Source organism: Dendropsophus ebraccatus, chromosome 9, assembly GCF_027789765.1.
Source record: "Dendropsophus ebraccatus isolate aDenEbr1 chromosome 9, aDenEbr1.pat, whole genome shotgun sequence".
NCBI lineage: Eukaryota > Metazoa > Chordata > Amphibia > Anura > Hylidae > Dendropsophus > Dendropsophus ebraccatus.
Genome location: NC_091462.1, coordinates 98,343,744 through 98,366,006, shown reverse-complemented (window position 1 = coordinate 98,366,006; position 22,263 = coordinate 98,343,744). Strand labels below are relative to the sequence as shown.

The 22,263-nt window shown below is 45.0% G+C and overlaps 1 protein-coding gene across 5 annotated transcripts in view; it reads left to right on the top strand.

The window, feature by feature from the left end:
• The window catches only part of TNRC6A (trinucleotide repeat containing adaptor 6A), an 89,990-nt gene that overhangs the window by 24,071 nt on the left and 43,656 nt on the right, over positions 1-22,263 (top strand). For 2 of the 5 annotated variants that reach the window (XM_069983980.1, XM_069983978.1), the window contains exons 1-2: positions 16,532-16,700; positions 18,629-18,676. The exons of 1 other annotated variant lie outside the window; for it this stretch is intronic. In XM_069983980.1, coding sequence (XP_069840081.1) covers positions 16,696-16,700; positions 18,629-18,676 — 53 coding nt within the window. In that variant the 5' untranslated portion in view covers positions 16,532-16,695. Of the gene's footprint in view, positions 1-16,531; positions 16,701-18,628; positions 18,677-22,263 lie in introns of those variants that run through there. 2 more of the 5 variants (XM_069983979.1, XM_069983981.1) reach the window with 2 other exon arrangements.

The following is a 22,263-nucleotide window of genomic DNA, read 5'->3' as shown; positions in this document are numbered from 1 at the left end:
TTCCCTGTCACAAATGACCAGAAGGGAAGGAGATGTTACCCCAATGGTTGGAACATCGCCGCTGGCAGAAGTACAGGCCCGGGGTGCCATCTACCGTCCCTGCACTGATGTGGGGAGGGTAATAATAGGTAAGGGCTGGAGTGCTCCTTAAAGGGAACCAATTAGCACAATTGTGGTGATATGGTTTTCAGCTGCACAGTATAGATATACTATGCAGCTCCCCGAGGCTACCAGCCACTGAGTATAAGATGGTGGGAAAGCTGGGTGACCTCCATCTTACTGAGTATAAGATTGTGGGAAAGCTGGGTGACCATAATTTACTGAGTGAAAGATATTGGGGAAGCTGGGTGACCTCCATTTTACTGACTACAAGATGCTGGGAAAGCTGGGTGACCTCCAACATACTGACTAACATACAATATGCTCCAAAATACCCTACAAAATGTGTATATTGTTCTGTATGAGTGCGTATTGTTCTGTATGGGTGTATATTGTTCTGTATGAGTGCGTATTGTTCTGTATGGGTGCGTATTGTTCTGTATGGGTGTATATTGTTCTGTATGAGTGCGTATTGTTCTGTATGGGTGTATATTGCACTGTATGGTTCTTTATGGGTGTATATTGTTCTGTATGGTTCTGTATGGGTGTATATTGTTCTGTATGGGTATATATTGTTCTGTATGGGTGCATATTGTTCTGTATGAGTACGTATTATTTTGTATGGGTGTATATTGCACTGTATGGTTCTGTATGGGTGTATATTGTTCTGTATGGGTGCGTATTGTTCTGTATGGGTGCATATTGTTCTGTATGGGTGCATATTGTTCTGTATGGGTGTATAATGTTCTGTATGGGTGTATATTGCACTGTATGGTTCTGTATGGGTGTATATTGTTCTGTATGGGTGCCTATTGTTCTGTATGGGTGCATATTGTTCTGTATGGGTGTATAATGTTCTGTATGGGTGTATAATGTTCTGTATGGGTGTATATTGCACTGTATGGTTCTGTATGGGTGTATATTGTTCTGTATGGGTGTATAATGTTCTGTATGGGTGTATATGGTACTGTATGGTTCTGTATGGGTGTATATTGTTCTGTATGGGTGCATATTGTTCTGTATGGGTGTATAATGTTCTGTATGGGTGTATAATGTTCTGTATGGGTGCATATTGTTCTGTATGAGTGCGTATTGTTCTGTATGCGTGTATATTGTTCTGTATGGGTGCATATTGTTCTGTATAAGTGCGTATTGTTCTGTATGGGTGTATATTGTACTGTATGGTTCTGTATGGGTGTATATTGTGCTGTATGGGTGTATAATGTGCTGTATGGGTGTATATTGTACTGTATGGTTCTGTATGGGTGTATATTGTTCTGTATGGGTGTATATTGTTCTGTATAGGTGTATATTGTACTGTATGGTTCTGTATAGGTGTACTGTATATTGTTCTGTATGGTTTTGTATAGGTGTATATTGTTCTGTATTGGTGTATATTGTTCTGTATGGTCCTGTATGGGTGTATATGGTACTGTATGGTTCTGTATGGGTGTATATTGTTCTGTATGTGTGTATATTGTACTGTATGGGTGTATATTGCACTGTATGGTTCTGTATGGGTGTATATTGTTCTGTATTGGTGTATATTGTTCTGTATGGGTGTATATTGTTCTGTATCGTTCTGTATGAGTGCGTATTGTTCTGTATGTGTGTATATTGTACTGTATGGGTGTATATTGTACTGTATGGGTGTATATAGTACTGTAAGGTTCAGTATGAGTGTAAATTGTTCTGTATGGGTGTATATTGTTCTGTATTGGTGTATATTGTACTGTATGGGTGTATATTGTACTGTATGGGTGTATATAGTACTGTAAGGTTCAGTATGAGTGTAAATTGTTCTGTATGGGTGTATATTGTTCTGTATTGGTGTATATTGTTCTGTATGGGTGTATATTGTTCTGTATGGGTGCATATTGTTCTGTATGGGTGTATAATGTTCTGTATGGGTGTATATTGCACTGTATGGTTCTGTATGGGTGTATATTGTTCTGTATGGTTCTGTTTGAGTGTAAATTGTTCTGTATGAGTGTATATTGTTCTGTATGGTTCTTTATGGGTGTATATGGTACTGTATGGTTCTGTATTGGTGTATATTGTTCTGTATGGGTGTATATTGTTCTGTATGGTTCTGTACAGGTGTATATTGTTCTGTATGGGTGTATATTGTACTGTATGTTCTGTATGGGTGTATATGGTTCTGTATGAGTGTAAATTGTTCTGTATGGGTGTATATTGTTCTGTATGGGTGTATATTGTTCTGTATAGGTGTATATTGTTCTGTATAGGTGTATATTGTTCTGTATGGTTCTGTATGAGTGCGTATTGTTCTGTATGGGTGTATATTGTTCTGTATGGGTGCATATTGTTCTGTATGAGTGCGTATTGTTCTGTATGAGTGTATATTGTTCTGTATGGGTGCGTATTGTTCTGTATGGGTGTATATTGTTCTGTATAGGTGTATATTGTTCTGTATGGTTCTGTATGAGTGCGTATTGTTCTGTATGGGTGTATATTGTTCTGTATGGGTGCATATTGTTCTGTATGAGTGCGTATTGTTCTGTATGGGTGTATATTGTTCTGTATGGGTGCATATTGTTCTGTATGAGTGCGTATTGTTCTGTATGGGTGTATATTGTTCTGCATGGGTGTATATTGTTCTGCATAGGTGTATATTGTTCTGCATAGGTGTATATTGTTCTGTATGGGTGTATATTGTTCTGTATGGGTGCGTATTGTTCTGTATGGGTGCGTATTGTTCTGTATTGTTCTGTATGACCGTATATTGTTCTCTATGAGTGTGTATCATTCTGTGTGTGGGGGCACAGCAGTCTGAAATGTGTGTGTGTGTGGGGGGGGGCAAAGCAGCCTGAAAAGGGGGGGGGGACCGCAGCCTGAAGGGGGGGCACAGCAGCCTAAAAGAGGGGGGAGGGGCACAGCAGCCTGAAAGGGGGGGGGGAGAGGCAAAGCAGCCTGAAGGGGAGAACACAGCAGTCTGGGGGGAAGGCTCACACAGCAGCCTTAGGAGGTACATATCAACTACAGGTGCAGAGGGGCAATGCAGCCTGTGGAAGAGGGTGCAGCTATAGGGGGTAAAGGGCAGCAGGTACAAGGGGTTGGGGAACAGATGCTAGTGTGTGTGTGTTTGCCTCTGTCAGCCCAGCTCAGCAGACAGCCCTCTCCTCTCTGTCCCGACCTCCCTCCTATCTACAACCCCAAGTACCTGCATTTATAGCTGCTGAGCAGAGAGCAGGACAGGAGGGGGATGGTCAGGGAGCAGGAGCCTGGAGCTGGAGGTTAGCAGCCAGCCTCCTCCTCTCCACACTGTGTAATACAGGAAGTCCCGGGCCAGGAGGAACATGGGACGGTACACAGGGGGCGGGGCTTAACGGGGGCGGGGCTTAACGGGGGCGGGGAGCAGCTTCAGCTGCAACTGGCATCACAGACCGGCCCTGCAGCACAGGCAGAGAGGAGAGCGCTGGGGCGGTAAGCAGCCTCAGCGCGGCCCTGTAATGTACTGGGGAAGGCCGGCCCGGGGGGCAGATGCCACCCTGCCCCCCGGCCCAGCCCGCCCCTGGCCTCCAGCCAGCAGAGTGCCAATGGCTCCTGGCCCTGCACAACACCTTATTTAACTGTATATGACCCTTATTAGGAGCGCATGAAGGGCCAGTGTCAGCCCCCAGTGGCAAACGACTGTAATAGCAGCAATCTGCTGCAGTTGCCCAGTGGAATAGGAGCGAAAGCAGCAGACTACCGCTATTCTCTTTGGGCTCCCCAGACGATCTAGCGATCACCCGGGCAGCCTACCCCCCTCCCCCGGCAGCTTCTACAGCCCCTCCCACTCGCTGCTGCCATATGTAATAGCGGTGGCAGCGAGTGGGGAATGAGGAGCAAACGAGCGCTGACAGCACTCATTTGCTCCTCACAGTCGCCCCATGTAATAGGGGTCTAACGATAAACGATTGTAAACGAGATTGTTTATCGTTAACCTGAAATCGTTGACCATATTACACAGAACGATGGCCGTTAGTTACGATCGTTACTATGATGGTTTGTTACTTCTGATCCCAGCAAAACAATGAACAATGTGCAATTACACTGAACGATTAGTGAACAAATGTGGAATTACAGCGAACGATTAACGATAATTTTAGGTTCAGATCTAAATCAACGATCAACGGCATACAAACGATTTTCCGATCGTTCCCGGCAATTACACAGAACGATTATCGCAGTACACAGAACTATTATTATTTTGCACTATAATTGTCACGAATAATAGGGTCCCTATTCCACAGGCCGACTGTGAGGAGCATACGAGCGTTGTCAGTACTCGTTTGCTTCTCGTTCCCCACCCACTATTACACGTGGCGGCACCAAGCTGGTGAGTGCGGGAAGGGCCGCGGGGGGCTGCCTGGGTGATCGCTAGATTGTCCTGGCAGCCCATAGAGGCTAGTGGCGATCTGTTGCCTGCGCTCCTATTCCACGGAGCGACGGAAGCATATCGCTGCTATATGAGTCGTTTGTTTTTCAACATGGTTGAAAGACAAAGAACTGCAACAATCAGCTGACATGAACTGTAACGGCCCATAATCGTTCCGTGGATTAGGGCCTTTAGAGGGAATGTGTTCTTCCAGAAACAGTGCCACTCATGTCTGTGGCCACTGTTTGGTATTGCACATTAATGAGGTGTTTTTGTCATATACATCTGCTATAATGTATATGGTTAAGTGTAATTCACTTTTAATCTCAAGTACATGTCCATTATAAAAAAGTTATATAAAGACAGTCGATCTCTATTGATCCGTGCCTGGTATGTGGGCATTATACAGCTGCCCAGGTAATGCTTCAAAAGAAGCCTTTTGTGGGTAGAGAGCACATCATATCTTTACAAAAAAAAAAATAAAATGCTCACGGCTACCAAAATCCACAAGTGTGAACGCAGCCTGACTCTGGTCTTTTGGGGACTGTCATTCTTTCATGGTATGACACACAATGGATGTCTAGAGCTGCAGGCTTCATATAGCGAAAGAAAAAGAGATATTTTCAAGGACAATACAAACCACAACGCCTTCACAAAGGGGAAGTGAAAGGAGTTTGTCCCTAAGCGAATCCTAAATGTAATCAAGCGAGAAAACGCCGAATTTATATATAATGTGACAGGAGAACGGAGGCGCCCAAGGCTGCAACCTCCCAGTGCTCTGCTCTTCTCTCATCACATCGCAGGTAAACTCCGGGGAAAATGATGGATTTTATGTCTGGTGGAATCACATAATATATCTATCGCACCGAGGAGTCAGAGGAGAGGAGAAAGGAAAACTGGTCCAAAATGTAAAGCGTCTTTGTCAGACTGTGACGACTCTACTGACAATCTAATGTCTATCACACAAAAGAAAAGTGTCAGTAAATGATATCAGGAGAATGTCCCACCATCTTTTACCAGCTGATCGCCATGGATCTGGCTCCGGAAATCACTGGTGAACATACGTTACTGCAGGGGAAGGCGGCTCCCATCCATGCAATCGGAGTTAGCCTTAATACAGTACATTGAAGGCCCTGGTAGGTCCTCTATGATGCCCATATACCTTAACAGGCAAGATGGAACGTTCATAAGGCCGTCTCTTTAACCCTATAACCGTCTTTTCATGTTGCTGCTTTAGGGTATAGTCCTATGCTGCAGCTCCTGCATGGTGAGAAGTAGTACCATAGAACAATGGGTATCCGTGCCATAGTTCCCACTATCAACTATGTTGCAGGTTTTTCTGACGTCACTTCTTTGATGTTCATTTTGCAATGACTGAATGGGGCTAAAGCTTGGGCGGATCTGCAGATCGGGCCGATCTGGAGAAGCAAGTGAGCGCCATCCTGTAAGATTGGCGCTGGCGTGCTCCTTGTTTCCCGATAGCTGCCGGCGCTATTACACACGGCGACAGTGAGTGGGTCAGGGCGGGGGGCCTTGGGAAGGGCACATAGAAGATAGCGGCAGTCTGATTCCACCGCTCCTATTACATGGAGATTCGGCCAGCAGACAGTCGTTATTGTTCAAAAATCTTTCAGCTAAGACACAGCTATCATTTATTTTATCCCCTATCTGCAGCATGATATAGAATGATAGATTCCCTTTAAAGGGGTTGCTGCCCATGGTGAGACTAACAATTCATTCCATACTTATGTGAAGACACAAAAATCTCCTCCTCCCTTACAAGACAGCCGATGTAAACAAGTCCCTGGCAGGCTTTATCTGCAACTTTGTAGCTTCTTTGTAATGCTGGCAGGGTTAATCTGAGGTCAAGTTGCTGATGAACTCACTGTGATTATCCCTCCCGGCAATACAAAGTTACAGATAGGGACTTTTTTACATCAGCCACCTTAGAAGGGAGGACAGAGAGAAAGACTCACAGTTTTTTGTGTCTTCAGCAGAAAGCAACAGCTCAGAGCTGGGGGAAGGAGGCTGAATAGACAATAACTATGAATTGAAAAAACATCCCTTTTTGTACCCCACAGTAAAAAAAGAAATAACTTAAAAAAGTATTGCAAATTGCCTTATGAACCACAACAAAAAGGGTGCAAAAACTTGTTTAGCAGCCCAACTTTTGTCCATGTTTTAGTTTCTGGTTCAGGATTTGTTAGGGGAGTCTGTGGATGAATAACTTTATGACATATGGATCGGTGGAGTCCCAGCGGTGTCGCCTCTACTGATCAAACATTTATAGCTTATCCACTGGATGCTTGTAAGGTGACGGCATATGCTACACATGGACATGTCTCACATATTGATTCATAAATCCTGTGACATGTCTCCTGAGACTGAACATGATCTGTATTGTTATTGCCGCGCAGACAGAAAAAGATGCTCTATGGTGGTATTTCCCAACCTGCGGCTTTTCAGAACTACAACTGCCAGCATGCTTTGACTGCCACAGGCTCTAGATCACTGCCCTGTAGCCGTATATAGACTTGTCTTGACTACAGCAGGTTCACTTACTACATCATTGGATTTGACATAAGATCATCTACAGACAATAGACTTCTATAGAATAGTGGATCTCACACCGTCAGGGAGAGAAATGTAATATAAAAGAAGAATAAGAGCCGGAGATTGTCCCTGCGCTGCCTCCCCTGAGCCGAGGCTTCCTGTGTGCTCACAGCCTATTGTCACTGACTGTGTGCCTGACTGGAATACACATTGACAGCGCTGACAGACTAATTCCCAGCCTGCAATCTCACCTCCAGGGCCCCAATGTACTGATAGCGGAGGCAAATGCAAAGAGGCGACGTCTTATTTATTTCTATCTACTTCTGCGGTGTTTGTTGGGAATCTTTGCTGCCTGATAAATATGGATGAGGGGAGATGAAAGGACGGTGGGGGTCCACACCACTGCTTTGTTTGGCGGCAGATGTTATACACTAATTCTGTTTGATCTGGAAGTGGTGAGAGTATATAAAGTGTTACATATGTCAATAAACGCGACACAACGGTAAGAGCGCCCTTTTATACTACCGATGAGTCGTACCCCATCACAGTTTCCATTGGGATGTCATTTGGTACCCTGGTGTTTCATGTACACAAGTATAGTACTGCTGCATCTCGAGAAAGGGCACCCAAGTCACACATCAGCGGTCACACAAGGCTCCACTGCTTTATTATCTCTGATCCTGTTTGACTGACAGTCAGCAAGCAGGGCCAGGGATTGGAGGGGGAGCAAGGAGATGTTACAGCCCTCAGAACTTCAAAAGTTTGGAAACGCCTCTTTGCACTGGAGAATAAAAGCATTTCCCATGCTATGGAAGCACAGACATATATCTGAATGTGTCTTCTTGACCCAACAGCTATCTAACAGTGTCAGCAGTTTGGAATCTGAATTGCAGCCGACAGATTCACCTTTAAGGGGTTATCCATACTTCCTCCATCTGAGTGTTGCGGGCAATGCCCCATGTTACTGATGTCACAGCAATATTGGGCAGCTATTGGACATTGCATGCGGGCATGGTTTGCCCACAACATGCTCCCGCTCCCTTCTCATCTTTGGAAGTTATTGCCAGAGGTGGTTAAAGGAAGGAAGTGGAGCGCCAGAGAGAAGAAGAGGTAGGACCTTTTCTGCTTTCCGGATAATCCCCTTAAGAGTTTGCAGAGGATTGCACGCAGCAAGTTCCGCGATGAAATCCGCTGCGATACTCTGTAATGTCACTGGCTATGGCTCTGCATTCTCGCAAAAGATTTTTATTCCGCTGTGAGTATGTAGCCATTGCCTTATTAACCCATCAGCTGCCAGGCTACAAGCTAATACATTACCTGCCTGCACTCCCATCTGCTTCTCAGATTCTCGGGTCACTGACGTCTCGCTCGGCCAATCGGTGCGCTCCCCCGCAGCTGCCACTGATTGGCTAAGCGGGACATCAGTGACCCACAGGATATGACAGTACAGAGTATAGCAGCAGATTTCGCTGAGGAACCTGCAGCTTGAAATCCGCTGCAAACTCAGTACGTGTGAACGTACCCTAAAGGAATAATAGAGTTTTCTAATCTAAGTCTATATTGACACATACTTTGTCTGCGTTGGTTCCACTCCTGTTTTTGGCTAAAAACACTGACCAAAACAGCTGATATATAATGCTGATGTAGAAATTGTGCCCTGGCATTGAGGATCAGAGGTTCCAGATGATAGAGGCGTAGCAATTTACCCCAGTGCTGTTAGCTGAGCCTTCGTGCCCCATTCAGTCGCAAGGGCTACACAAGGCTTAAAGCCCCTATTCCACGGGTCGTTTAAAGGAGCAATATCGTTCGTATTCGGCCGATATCGGCCGCTACAAACGATATTCGGCCCGTGGAATAGAGTGCAACGATCAGCCGACATCGTTCATGTCGGCTGATCGTTGCAGTCGCTTGTTTTTCAACATATTGAAAAACAAGCGACTGATATAGCAGCGATCTGCTGCCGTCGCTCCGTTGAATAGGAGCATCGGCAGCAGGCGCTGCTGTATCCTATGGGCTGCCCGGACGATCAGCGATCCCCCGGGCAGCCCCCCCAGCAGCTCCCCACCGCCCCTCCCGCACTCACCCGCTCGCTGACGCCGCGTTGAATAGCGACGGCAGCGAGCGGGGAACGAGGACCAAACGAGCGCTAATAGCGCTCGTTTGCTCCTCCAAACGACTCGTGTAATAGGGGCATTAGGGCCCTATTCCACCGGACGATTATCGTTTGCATAATCGTTAACGATTAACGATCTCAAACGACCGCTATTGCGAAAGACCTGAAAACGTTCACTCATTTCCATGGAACGATAATCGTTACTTACGATCGCAATTGCGATCGTTTTTCTTCGCTATTTATTCGCTATTGCGTTTGTATCTATTGCGAAAGACCGAACAATGTCTTAAGCCCCTATTCCACGGGTCGTTTAAAGGAGCAATATCGTTCATATTCGGCCGATATCGGCCGCTACGAACGATATTCGTCCCGTGGAATAGAGTGCAACGATCAGCCGACATCGTTCATGTCGGCTGATCGTTGCAGTCGCTTGTTTTTCAACATGTTGAAAAACAAGCGACTGATATAGCAGCGATCTGCTGCCGTCGCTCCGTTGAATAGGAGCGTCGGCAGCAGATGCTGCTATATCCTATGGGCTGCCCGGACGATCAGCGATCCTCCGAGCAGCCCCTCCCGCACTCACCCGCTCGCTGCAGCCGTGTTGAATAGTGGCGGCAGCGAGCGGGGAACGAGGAGCAAACGAGCGCTAATAGCGCTCGTTTGCTCCTCCAAACGACTCGTGGAATAGGGGCATTATTCAATGCGAACGATTTGCGAACGTTTTGCGAACGAGCAACGATAAAAATAGGTCCAGGTCTTATAAAGCGATCAACGATTTCTCGTTCGGACGTTAATCGTTAACTGCATTTAAACTGAACGATTATCGTTTAGATTCGAACGATTTAACGATAATCTGAACGATAATCGTCCGGTGGAATAGGGCCCTTACTGTACCTACATGATAAGCTGCACAGAGTTGTGACATGTCTCTTCTCTATTGGTGATGAGGTTTTCGCTGTGGTTTTATGCAATCAAGAGGCAAGAGGTGCAGTTGCAAAACTCGTTCTCTTGTGGTCTGCCTTTTCCTGTTCTCATGTACTAACATTGAGTAAATCTGTTTACTGTGTAAAGCTACATTCACACGTTCTATAGTTTTGTCCGTAACTGTAGAGCCAAAATAAAAGTCCATTGATTTCAATTGGGCTGTTGACATTGTACTTAGTTTTATGGATCCATAATGCGCAAATATTACTGACAACCTCTAAAACGGACTGTAATTGCAGCACAGATTGTCCCATAGAAGCCAATGGGACCGTCCATAATATTTGCAGATCCGCAATTTTTATGAATGAAACATCCTTAACATCTGCAAATCCATAAAAGATACGGCTGAGTAATCATTTTAAACCATTCCCGATTATTTATTTATCACCTTTCCCTTCTTTGCTGATCCGCAAAAATACGGATTACGGATACAATATGATTTTTTGCAGATTGCGGATGTTTGAAATTAAATATGGTCCTGAAAAAATACTGAACATGTGAATGTAGCTTTACTCCACTCAGGGCGAAAATATGGTGAAACATTTCTCCACCGGTGACATGACCTCTATGTCAGGTTATCACTAATCTGATTGGCCTTCTTATTGTTGTATGTCGTTCTTGCACTTTTCAGCATTTACACCCAGTGCAGCTGTGGCATGTCCCATTAATAGTGAGGATACCTCATCGGTTTTGGGGTGATACATCATCAGGTGACCAATGTTTTTATTCACTGTGGATTTTACCAAGGTTTTAGAAAAACCGCAGTGATCCGTACCGACACAAATTGCAAGAGACTACAGCAAATACCCTGATCTAACTGCAACATATGAATACACCCTTATACTAATAGAGATCTGTTTGAGAGGGAAATGTTGTTTGGAAATGTTGCAAATGTTGGAAAAAAAAAGAAAAAAAAGAAAAGTGATTTTCCAAACAGGGTGAAGTGGAAGCTGGATGTAAGGATTGCAGAGCGCTGGGAATAACAGAGCTCGGCTTGGCTCCAGGCACAGGGATCCCATTTTACAGCTGGCAGATTTCCCAAATAAGGTTTAGAAGAGAAAGCCTAACCACGCTCTCCCCCCTCCGCCTTGTAGCCTCACCAGGCTTCATCCTCCCGCACAACCTCAATGTTAATCTGCTATGAAAGCATTTCATAGAGGCATTTCATGGTCAGTGAAAGCTTCGTGCTCACAAAAAGGACAATATTTGTAGAAGCTTTGGTGTGGCGAATGAAGTGATAACTGTGGACTGCAAGGGGTTAAGGGATCTGGCCCATGGCTATGAAACAATTAAAGATTTATAAGAGATTTTATGTTTACTGTGATCCCAGGCAGGACATTAGGCAGAAAGTTTAAGCACTCTATGTCAGTGTTCCCCATTCTGTGGCTCTCCAGCTGCTGCAAAACTACAAGTCCCATCATGCTCTAGGATAGTTTGCCCCAAGCTCTGGCCTACCAGCTGTTGCAAAACTACAGCTCCCAATGAGTTCAAGAGTCGTTTCCCTAATCTGTGGCTCTCCAGCCCGTGCAAAACTACAACTCCCATTGATTTCTAGGGCAGTGTTCCCTAATCTGTGGCTCACCAACAGTTAAAAAACTACAACTCCCATTGTGCTTTAGGGTAGTGTTCCCCAACTTGCTGCTGTCCAGCTGATGCGAAACTACATTCCCATCGGGCTGTAGACTAGAGTTCCCCAACAACTTGCCAGCTGCTGCAATTGTACAACTCTCACTGGATAGGGGACACCAGTCTATAGGCATTCCTTGAACGCCAATGAATAGGATGGTATCTGTCAGCAGGCAGTCATAAGTGTCAGCTATTCTGTCAATTGTTGCTTCCAGAGACCCCCCCCAGACCTCAATGAATCTGGTGTGTGATGTAAAATCTACCACAATTATTGTTTTAGTGACTACTGTTCTTCTGTATTCTCTGAAGAGTCGGATGTAGATACTATACACACAACCTAGGCAGCTGCTATGGCTGATAATAAAGGGAGGCCCGGATCAGATTGGACCTAGGGATCCTCTATATTGAACTGGACTCCTACTTACTACTATGGCTAAGACAGTGAGCATATTAGAAGGGTGGAGTACAAGGATCATAGTGTACAAAGATGCAGGGACTGGTGGTCAGGGTCTCAGGATGGTGACTTCTGATATCATGCCTCTATCACATTCGTCTGCCCCTCCTAGGTTCTTCACTGAACTTTAAGACACCCGGCACCCCCTACCCTAGCTGTGGTCAGTGTTATATTAATGTTAACTATGTGGTAGGAACCACAGCTTTAACACATGTATGACATATGACCACTACCTCACAGAACTTCCCCATAAAAGTACATTATCCACAACCAAAGGCTGTCAAGGTATGCTGGGAGTTGTAGTTTTGCAACAACTGAAAAGCCACAGGTTGAGAAGACTCTAATAGATCCACCACTTTCTATGTACTGTATATCCTTTGACCCAGCACCCCTCAAGTAGTATTTGACCAGACCTCAAGAGAGTCGTATGCCATCAGTAAGTATTGCTTGTCAACTGTTTCAAAACTACAACTCTAAGGCGTTGTAGTTCTTTAACAGCTTGAGAGCCACAGTTTGGCTATCACTTGCACATAAAGATAAGCTTACAACTCTCACTCTTTATGCAGCCTATGATCCTCCTGATTTAGTGGCTCTCAGGGCATACTGGGAGTTGTAGTCTGCAACAGCTGGAGAATCAGGGAGTTGGAAACCACTTACATACAAAAGAGATTAATGTATGCCTCTCTTCTCTTTATACTGTCTGTCACTGCCAAGGCATGCTGGGAGTTGTAGTTTGCAACAGCTGGAGAGCCAGGGGGTTGAAATCACTTATATATAAAGGTGATAAATCTGTGCCTCTCTGCTCTTTATACAGTCTATGACTGTCAAGGCATTGTGGGAGTTGTAGTTTTGCAGTAGCTTGCATACAAAGAAGAAAACCTGGCTGTTTGGTAACGATGGGAGTTGTAGTTCTGCACCAGCTGGAGAGAGCTTGCATACAAAGCAGATAAATCATCGCCTCTCTGCTCCTCATCCGGCGAGGTATTCTTCGCACGAGCGACCAGCAGCCTGGAAAAAAAAGCGGAGATGTATTTGCATAACTTGAAATGAACGCCGTATTTGTGTTTACACAGAACACGCTGTGTATAATTCTCTAAAATATTATCTCGCCGTTTCCCGAGGTCCTCGCTAATAGGAAGCCGTAATGATTCCTCTCTGTAGAACGTTTAGATGCTCACACTGTGATCATTTGTATTGAAATATTAATGACTTGCTGTTCCACAAGTAACCAGTGAGCTGCCAAGAGGAATCATTAGTGCTGAGTGTCAGGAGCTGGCGCCTGGCCTGCGTACACTGTACGGGCTCACTTACCTTCCACGCCTGTCATGTGGAGCCACAAAAGAGCCCTTGTCTCCTTCAAGTTTGCTCGACTGCTTCTATTGACCTAAGAGGCTTAAGACACCCGGGGTCTCCCCTGCCTGTCTATTATAGACATGTGCTATGATGGAGATCAACGTTCACACGCGGTGTATTTTGGAGTGTAAAACGGCCATGTTAGACCCCATGTGGTCCTCATATTGCAACCAAAACCAGGAGTGGATTAAAAACACAGAAAGGATCTGTCCACACAATGGTGAAATTGAGTGGATGGCTGCCATATAACGGTAAATAACGGCCATTATTTCAATATAACAGCCGTTGTTTTAAAATAACAGCAAATATTTGCCATTAAATGGCGGCCATCCACTCAATTTCACCATTGTGTGAACAGATCCTTTCTGTATTTTTAATCCACTCCTGGTTTTGGTTGCAATATGAGGACCACAATACTGACTGAAATATACGTAGTGTGAACCCAGCCCCAAAAGATTTAAAGAGATTTAAAGGGGCGTTGATTGGTTGCTTACAACAACAAAGGGAACAATCTTGTCAGTGTGTAGGAAAACGCCCCGATTGTTGATTTACTAATAAATTTCCAGAATGAATAAAATAGGAACGACCCGATGCAAAGGCTTCAGGATTACTTTTTTTTTTTATAGGGAATCAAATTACTTTCTAAAACAGACAGGTCGTGGCGGCAGACAGGTTGTCTTCAAGCAAGATGATAACAAATCTACCCCTATATCTGCTCATGGAAAAGCAGGGTGACAACCTATATGGACGCCATAAAACTCTAATATTCCAGAGTCTTAAAGGACAAACTACCCAGATGTGCAGGAACTGAGCAGGAAAGCTGGGTGACTACATCTGCTGCTGATCTTAGTCTCACTTGCACTGTATAATGGGGTGCCCCCTGTCTGGCACTGTATTTGGGGCCACTCAGGCAATGTATATGGGGGTACTGTCTGACACTGTATATGGGGACACTGTGGCACTGTATGTGGAGATGTTCTCTGTCTGGCACTACATATGGGGGGTATTCTCTGTTTGGCACTGTATATAGTGGTATTGCATAAGGGGCACTCTGTATCTGACATCATATATGTGGGCATTTGCTGTCTGGCACTGTATATATTGGTACTATTATTCTGCCACCAATATATTTGGGAGCACTCTCTACCTATCATCATATACAGGGGCACGCTCTAAATATGGGGGTGATCTCTGTCTGACACTTTATATGGGGGTGCTCTGTGTCGGGCAGCGCTCTCTATCTGGCACTGTATATGGAGTAGCTCTCTTTCTGGCAGTGTACCGTATATGGTGGCACTCTCTTTTTGGCAGTGAATACAGGAACATTCTGTCTCACACTGCAGATGGAGTCTCTTTCTGGCACTGTATATGCAGGGTGCTCTCTTTCTGGCACTGTATATGGGGATGCTCTCTTTCAGGCACTGTATATGGGGGGTGCTCTCTTTCTGGCACTGTATATGGGGGGGTGCTCTCTTTCAGGCACTGTATATGGGGGATGCTCTCTTTCAGGCACTGTATATGGGGGGTGCTCTCTTTCTGGCACTGTATATGGGGATGCTCTCTTTCAGGCACTGTATATGGGGGGTGCTCTCTTTCTGGCACTGTATATGGGGGGGTGCTCTCTTTCAGGCACTGTATATGGGGGATGCTCTCTTTCAGGCACTGTATATGGGGGATGCTCTCTTTCTGGCACTGTATATGGGGATGTTCTCTTTCAGGCACTGTATATGGGGGGTGCTCTCTTTCTGGCACTGTATATGGGGGGTGCTCTCTTTCAGGCACTGTATATGGGGGATGCTCTCTTTCAGGCACTGTATATGGGGGATGCTCTCTTTCTGGCACTGTATATAGGGGTGCTCTCTTTCAGGCACTGTATATGGGGGTGCTCTCTTTCAGGCACTGTATATGGGGGTGCTCTCTTTCAGGCACTGTATATGGGGGATGCTCTCTTTCTGGCAGTGTATATGGGGGATGCTCTCTTTCAGGCAGTGTATATGGGGGTGCTCTCTTTCTGGCACTGTATATGGGGGATGCTCTCTTTCTGGCACTGTATATGGGGGATGCTCTCTTTCAGGCACTGTATATGGGGATGCTCTCTTTCTGGCACTGTATATGGGGGATGCTCTCTTTCAGGCACTGTATATGGGGGATGCTCTCTTTCAGGCACTGTATATGGGGGATGCTCTCTTTCTGGCACTGTATATAGGGGTGCTCTCTTTCTGGCACTGTATATGGGGGATGCTCTCTTTCTGGTACTGTATATGGGGGATGCTCTCTTTCAGGCACTGTATATGGGGGGTGCTCTCTTTCTGGCACTGTATATGGGGGATGCTCTCTTTCAGGCACTGTATATGGGGGATGCTCTCTTTCTGGTACTGTATATGGGGGATGCTCTCTTTCTGGCACTGTATATGGGGATGCTCTCTTTCTGGCACTGTATATGGGGGGATGCTCTCTTTCAGGCACTGTATATGGGGGATGCTCTCTTTCTGGTACTGTATATGGGGGATGCTCTCTTTCTGGCACTGTATATGGGGGATGCTCTCTTTCTGGTACTGTATATGGGGGATGCTCTCTTTCTGGTACTGTATATGGGGGTGCTCTCTTTCTGGCACTGTATATGGGGGGATGCTCTCTTTCTGGCACTGTATATAGGGGTGCTCTCTTTCAGGCACTGTATATGGGGGATGCTCTCTTTCTGGCACTGTATATGGTGTGGGTTCCAGGGACAGATATATGCACACAGCTATAGAGCAGGCTATAATGCGCCCTCATATACAGTGCACTGCAGCAGCTAACCCAGCAGAACACAATGCTTTTCTTCATCTTGAGCAGCATCTTCTGAAATGTCTGCATCACCTCCCCCGTTTACCTTCCAGTCCCTGCGCCGCCTAGTTCTCCGTGCAGATCCGGTTGCTAAGCGGCGGTTGCTAGGGCGGCCATTTTGGAAAGTGGTAGGCGACCGCGGAGCGGAAGTGCCCGCGCGGCTCAGGCCTCCTCTTCCGGTTAGAGATTTTTGTGGAGGAAATGGCGCCGGCGGCTGTGGTGACCGTGTTTGCAGTACAGCCTCTGTCAGACTGAGGGGCGCTCCAGGCCGCAGCTCTATGTCCCGCAGTGCACTTTATATACATGAGGTAAGAGCGACCGTGGACCCGAATTCTGTTCATCCCGTCACCCGGGAAAACCCGAGAGCGACGCCCGACCGAGCGCAAAGTGCACGGCGCGAGCCGCGTCTCTATCTATATACCAGTGTGTACGGGCGCCATAGAGAGACAGCGACGTGCACGCAGACATACACGACCTGTATAGAAACCCCGGCATCTGTATACCCTCATACGTATACGCGCCTTACTATATGCTCAATTACTTATACATAGCGCTGTATGTGTTCAATGATAGATGCATGCTCCCATAGCTCACCCAGATACACAGGTGTGCATATATATATATATATATATATATATATATATATATATATATATTCATTCTCACACAGGGACAGGCGGTATATGTCCTACATCTACACCTACATCTCATCTATGTGATCTATATACCCTGACACATACAAATATACACTTGCATCTTATGTGTACTGATGTGTATACTCTGACATACACTTTTATATTATATACATGTGTAGAGGTATATGCATATATGTATCTATATTTATATATCTATGCTGATGTATACACACATAGACGTGTATGCACTTACATCTTATATAACTGCGCTGGTGTATACCTTCACGTGTACATATATCTTGCATCATCAGTCTAGACGTAGACTCACTTTTGTATATATTTTACATACATTGTGTATATAGCACCTGTGTGCCAACACACAGCCGTATATATCTGTATATGTGTATATATATAAAAAATATGTATTTTTATATATAATATATATATATATATATGTATATATATATATATGCACAGTTACCCATGCCCTGATGTATATCTGTTCGTTACATGCATATATCCTCACATACATCTTCATATTGTGTATATATTACATGGAATATACTATATATAGGTATATGTATGTGTGTATATAATATATATATATAATGTGCACCTATATGCCCAATACGCATTTTATTGTTTGTGTGTGTATGTATATATATATATATATATATATATATATATATATATATATGCACATTTACAGATACACGTATTTGCATGTCAGTATATATATATATATATTGTCCACAATAGAGCGCACTCCCAGTTCCAGTGCTGGAGTGCCAAGCAACGGAGATTGGATAAAAATCTCCACTAAATAAATCCAAGAATTTTGCGGCACATCCGTATAGTGAAAAAAAGTTGTGGTATTTATTGGTACATCAAAAAGCAAGTGCAACGTTTCAGTCTCATCTCGAGACCTTTCTCAAGCGAGAGAAAGGTCTCGAGATGAGACTGAAACGTTGCACTTGCTTTTTGATGTACCAATAAATACCACAACTTTTTTTCACTATACGGATGTGCCGCAAAATTCTTGGATTTATATATATATATATATATACACACACAGAAGCTATAGGGGGGCAATGATCTGTGTAATTGTATGGTAGTGGATTTATAGGCATTTTACCCCATATTTTAGTCTCTCTCTCTGTATGTGCTATGTATAGAGAGAGAGGTATATACATATAGTGAAGTCTTTTATATTAAAACTGTTTCCTGTCTGGTATCTCCAGTCCGGCGTGCGTTGTGCATACTGGTCATTTTCTTTGACATCCCCTATAGAAGACCACTTTTGGGTGGTCTCCTCTCTGCTGTATCTGTATATATACTTAGGTGTACCCCTATATTGCTATTTATCTCCATTTCTAGACAGGCTTGTATCTTCCGTATACCACCCGTTGTATCTATGTTCCTGGGTGTAGACAGCACAGGCTGAGGCTTATGAGTCTGCAGATTGCTATATACCTTGTAATGGTACTGCAGGACAGGACGCTGCTATAGGGTGTATATCTGCTCAGTGTGTATGTGCCCGTCTGGTGTTTGTTGTCTGCCATACCTTGCCGTCCTGGGACTAATATAGATTTTAATTACAGAGAATTGGAAGCTGCAGCTACCAAAGACATTGAAGGCAGTCTGAGGAGGTAAGTGTCTCCTGCCCCATGTATATGTATGTCATGGTATCTGGATCATCCGAAAATGTCAGCGGCAGAATAGGCGTGACGCTCATTCTCAGGCCGTGAGTCATTGTTGTGTGTGGTGACGGCCGCTGTGTGAGTTGTTATCGTCCTGTCCTGTGGTGTTAACCAGCTGTGTGCTGGAATGAGCCATATCCAGTGAAATGTTACAGTCAATGGGTTTCTGTATCAGTGTGTGAATATAAGTCTTTGTTGTCTGGGTTACAAACTTGTCATGGTTAACATAGTTAACATAGAGACGAGTGGTCTCCGCCTGTGGGAAATAAACTCTCAGCATGCTGTAGTCTTACAAGTTTTGCAGCAGACAAGGGCAGTCAGTGCATGATGGGAGTTGTAGTTCTGGCAGGCTTATTGGCAATCTCCACCTACCCAGCTTTTCCCTGATCTCCTTTATGGCACCGGCAGAGTCATGTACCTCATATATGTTCCACTCTAGAAGTTAGCAGCTATGAAGGACATCCAGCACATCCACCATCTAGTCTATCCTTCAATTCCAATTTCATATAGACTGCTGTATGGTGTATCTAACCTAGTTGTGCAATGCAGTGATGTATAGACTTGGAGGTTATCACTGTATAGGTTCAGCTGTGTAACATCCTACGTGAAAGCGTCAGTAGTTGTCACCCAGCTGTATATGTATCCTGCATATGTCTGCAGCATGGAAGGAGCGCTGCCCTGTCCGGTCGGAGCACAGCCCCTGGATTAGTTACATGTCTCAGCGGTAAATAAGCCTGTAGCTTTGTGCTCATGGTAACGTGGGCTTATACCATCCAGTAATTACCTCTACTGATCCATCCCCGGCATTTTGATCGTAGGAGGACCACATCACCGCCATTGTTCCCCAGGAGTGGCATTGCTCTTTCTCGTAGTGTTGACTGCCAATAGAAAGCAGCAGGTGGACTTTCCTCTGAGAGGCCGTCCACTATCGAGTGGCCCCCGCGGCTAGCAGATCAGTGGGGTATCGCTCTGCAGGGAGGGTACAGTGCATTACAGAGCACTCAGTGAAGTTAATGGAGTCTGTGTGTAATGTATCGTCCACAAAGCTCTGGTTATTTAGGGACATCACTATATTACCATCTTATGGCTGTCTTAAGAAGCCCTCTTTCTTTATTTAGTTTAATGTTGGTTAACTTTCTTGAGGCTGTCCTGGGTGATAAGGAAAAAAAAAAAGAAACGCCCTTTATGTCCAGATGCATAAAGCTGATCATACACAGTAGCTGTGAGTCACATAACCTGCTGATATCAGCGTGACCGCTGACCATCTAATGCAGGGAACCTTCCCCATCCCTGATCTAATGTATATGGGGGTCTCCCAGCTCTCCCTTGGCATCAGATCAGAAGAGCGAAGGATTAGGCACAGTGAACTTCAAACATCTAATTCTTTTGTTCTGGGGGAGATAAGCCACCTCCATAAGTCTTTTCCACCTTTCTGAGTACATGCACTCTTGGATGGGCCAAGCACGGAGAGATGTTGGCTGAATCAGCAATGTTACCTGCTTGGCCAGCATAAAAAATATAGCTGTGTCATCATTTGTACCCATGTGACTCCTGCAGCCAATCACTGGTCTTGATCTTACACCGTACATGCTAGCATCAATGCTAAGACCAGTGAATGGCTGCAGCAGTCATGTGGATGTGTGATGTCATCATAACACCAGCGGGACCACTACAACAGTGAGGGCATTGGTTGTTTACTTTCTTGCAAAAATAGCGCCACACCTGTCCTCGGGTCGTTGGTGGTATTGCAGCTCAGTGCTATTCACTTGAGGGGAACTGAGCTACAATTTCAGGCTGAGTGGAGGTCTTGCAGCTGGTAAATAGTTGATCTTTAATGCCTATCCCATATCCCCCTCCTCTTCTGCTGTGATGCTGTATGACACTTCGATCACCATGGACTTAGTGATGTTTTTATGACAAATCTGTGTTCAATGTCAACTTCCTAGGTTAATGTGTAACAGGCTCGTGAGTGCAGGTTCAGGTAGCAGAGCAGCTTCCAGCGTGTTCCTGACAGGTGCTGATAAAGCCACGTACATCCAGGGGGCAGCTGCGTATAGGTGCATGTTTACACACAGCAGAAATGTAAGCAACGGTTACATATATAGAAATGGGGCTTTCAGAATTCACATGCATGGGATAGATACTCTGCTGCAACAAGACAAATAAGTGACTGTGTTGGGTATAGCTATGCTCGGTTTACCATGAGGTTTGGAGCAGCCACCTCGTATCCCAGCTTGGATGTTTCCTTGTGGTTGATGCAGATAAAGTCCCATTTTGTGCTCTGTGTGTGTGTATCTACAGCTTATGGTCCTCCGTACTCGTGAGATTTGGTCTGTTTGGTGTATACTCTGCGGTATTGCTGTTGAAGTGTATTCGCATATTTATGGACTCTCCTGCACCCCTCCCACTTTCCCTATCTGCAAAGACGTGGAGATGAGAGGGGCGTTCTTCACCTGTTCATCAATTTCCACCCCAGCAGCCACAGACACCAGCATAAAATATTAAAGGCTGCAAAGAAAAAAGGAAAGTGAAAGTTGATCCGATATAGAGAAGCATGCTTACAAGATTATTTATTCATGGTCTCGGGTGAAGCGGAAACCTTGTGTCTTACACAAATAAGTGCAACATTTGCAAATGGAATGGCATAGGCAATGCCTATAGGAAGGCATGGGTATAGAGTAGTATCTCCAGCTGTTGCCCTTACAGCCATCTATAATAGTCACTGTCGTTTTAAATTTTTTTTTTTTTTTTTTTTTTTTTTCAGAAACCAATAGTACAGGTGATTTTAAGAAACTTTATAACTGGGTTTATTAGGCGAAAAATGCATTTTTATCATGAAAAAGCAGTTTCACGCTCTCCCCCCTGGCTTCATGGTTCTCTTAAGGAGAGGAGAGGGGTTGAGTGAGAGGAGGCACCAAAACAGGACAACAAAGAGTTAAAGGACAAGTGCCATGAAAAACTTTTTCCCAGTAATTGAAGCACATTACAAAGTTATATAACTCTGTAATGTGCTTCAATCACCTATCTGCCTCCCTTCCCTGTCTTTTCCCCCCTCCACCCCCCACCAGGAAGTGTCCTAACTCACACAGACCTAATTACTGTCCTCATGGTCACCAAGCTCTTCTCTCAGCTCCTTCTCTTGTTACAGCAGCCCCCCCCCCCCCCTCCCCTCCCTTGTCAGGTGACTCAGCTTGCTCAGCTCCCATTGGCTGAACAACTGCAAGCCATCACTTGGACTGGGGAGGGGGGCTGGTGTAACAGGACCTAGACCAGCCCTCCTGCTGATGACTCATCCTCACAAGAAGGAGCTGCCTGGTGAAGGTGAGGACAGTGACAGTCATTAGGTCTGTGTGAGTTAGGACACATCCTGGTGGGGGGAGGAGGGGGGGGAAAGACAGGGAAGGGAGGCAGATAGGTGATTGAAGCATATTACAGAGTTATATAACTTTGTAATGTGCTTCAATTACTGGGAAAAAGTTTTTCATGGCACTTGTCCTTTAATTTACAGCTACATCACCAGGCTATCTCCTCTGAAG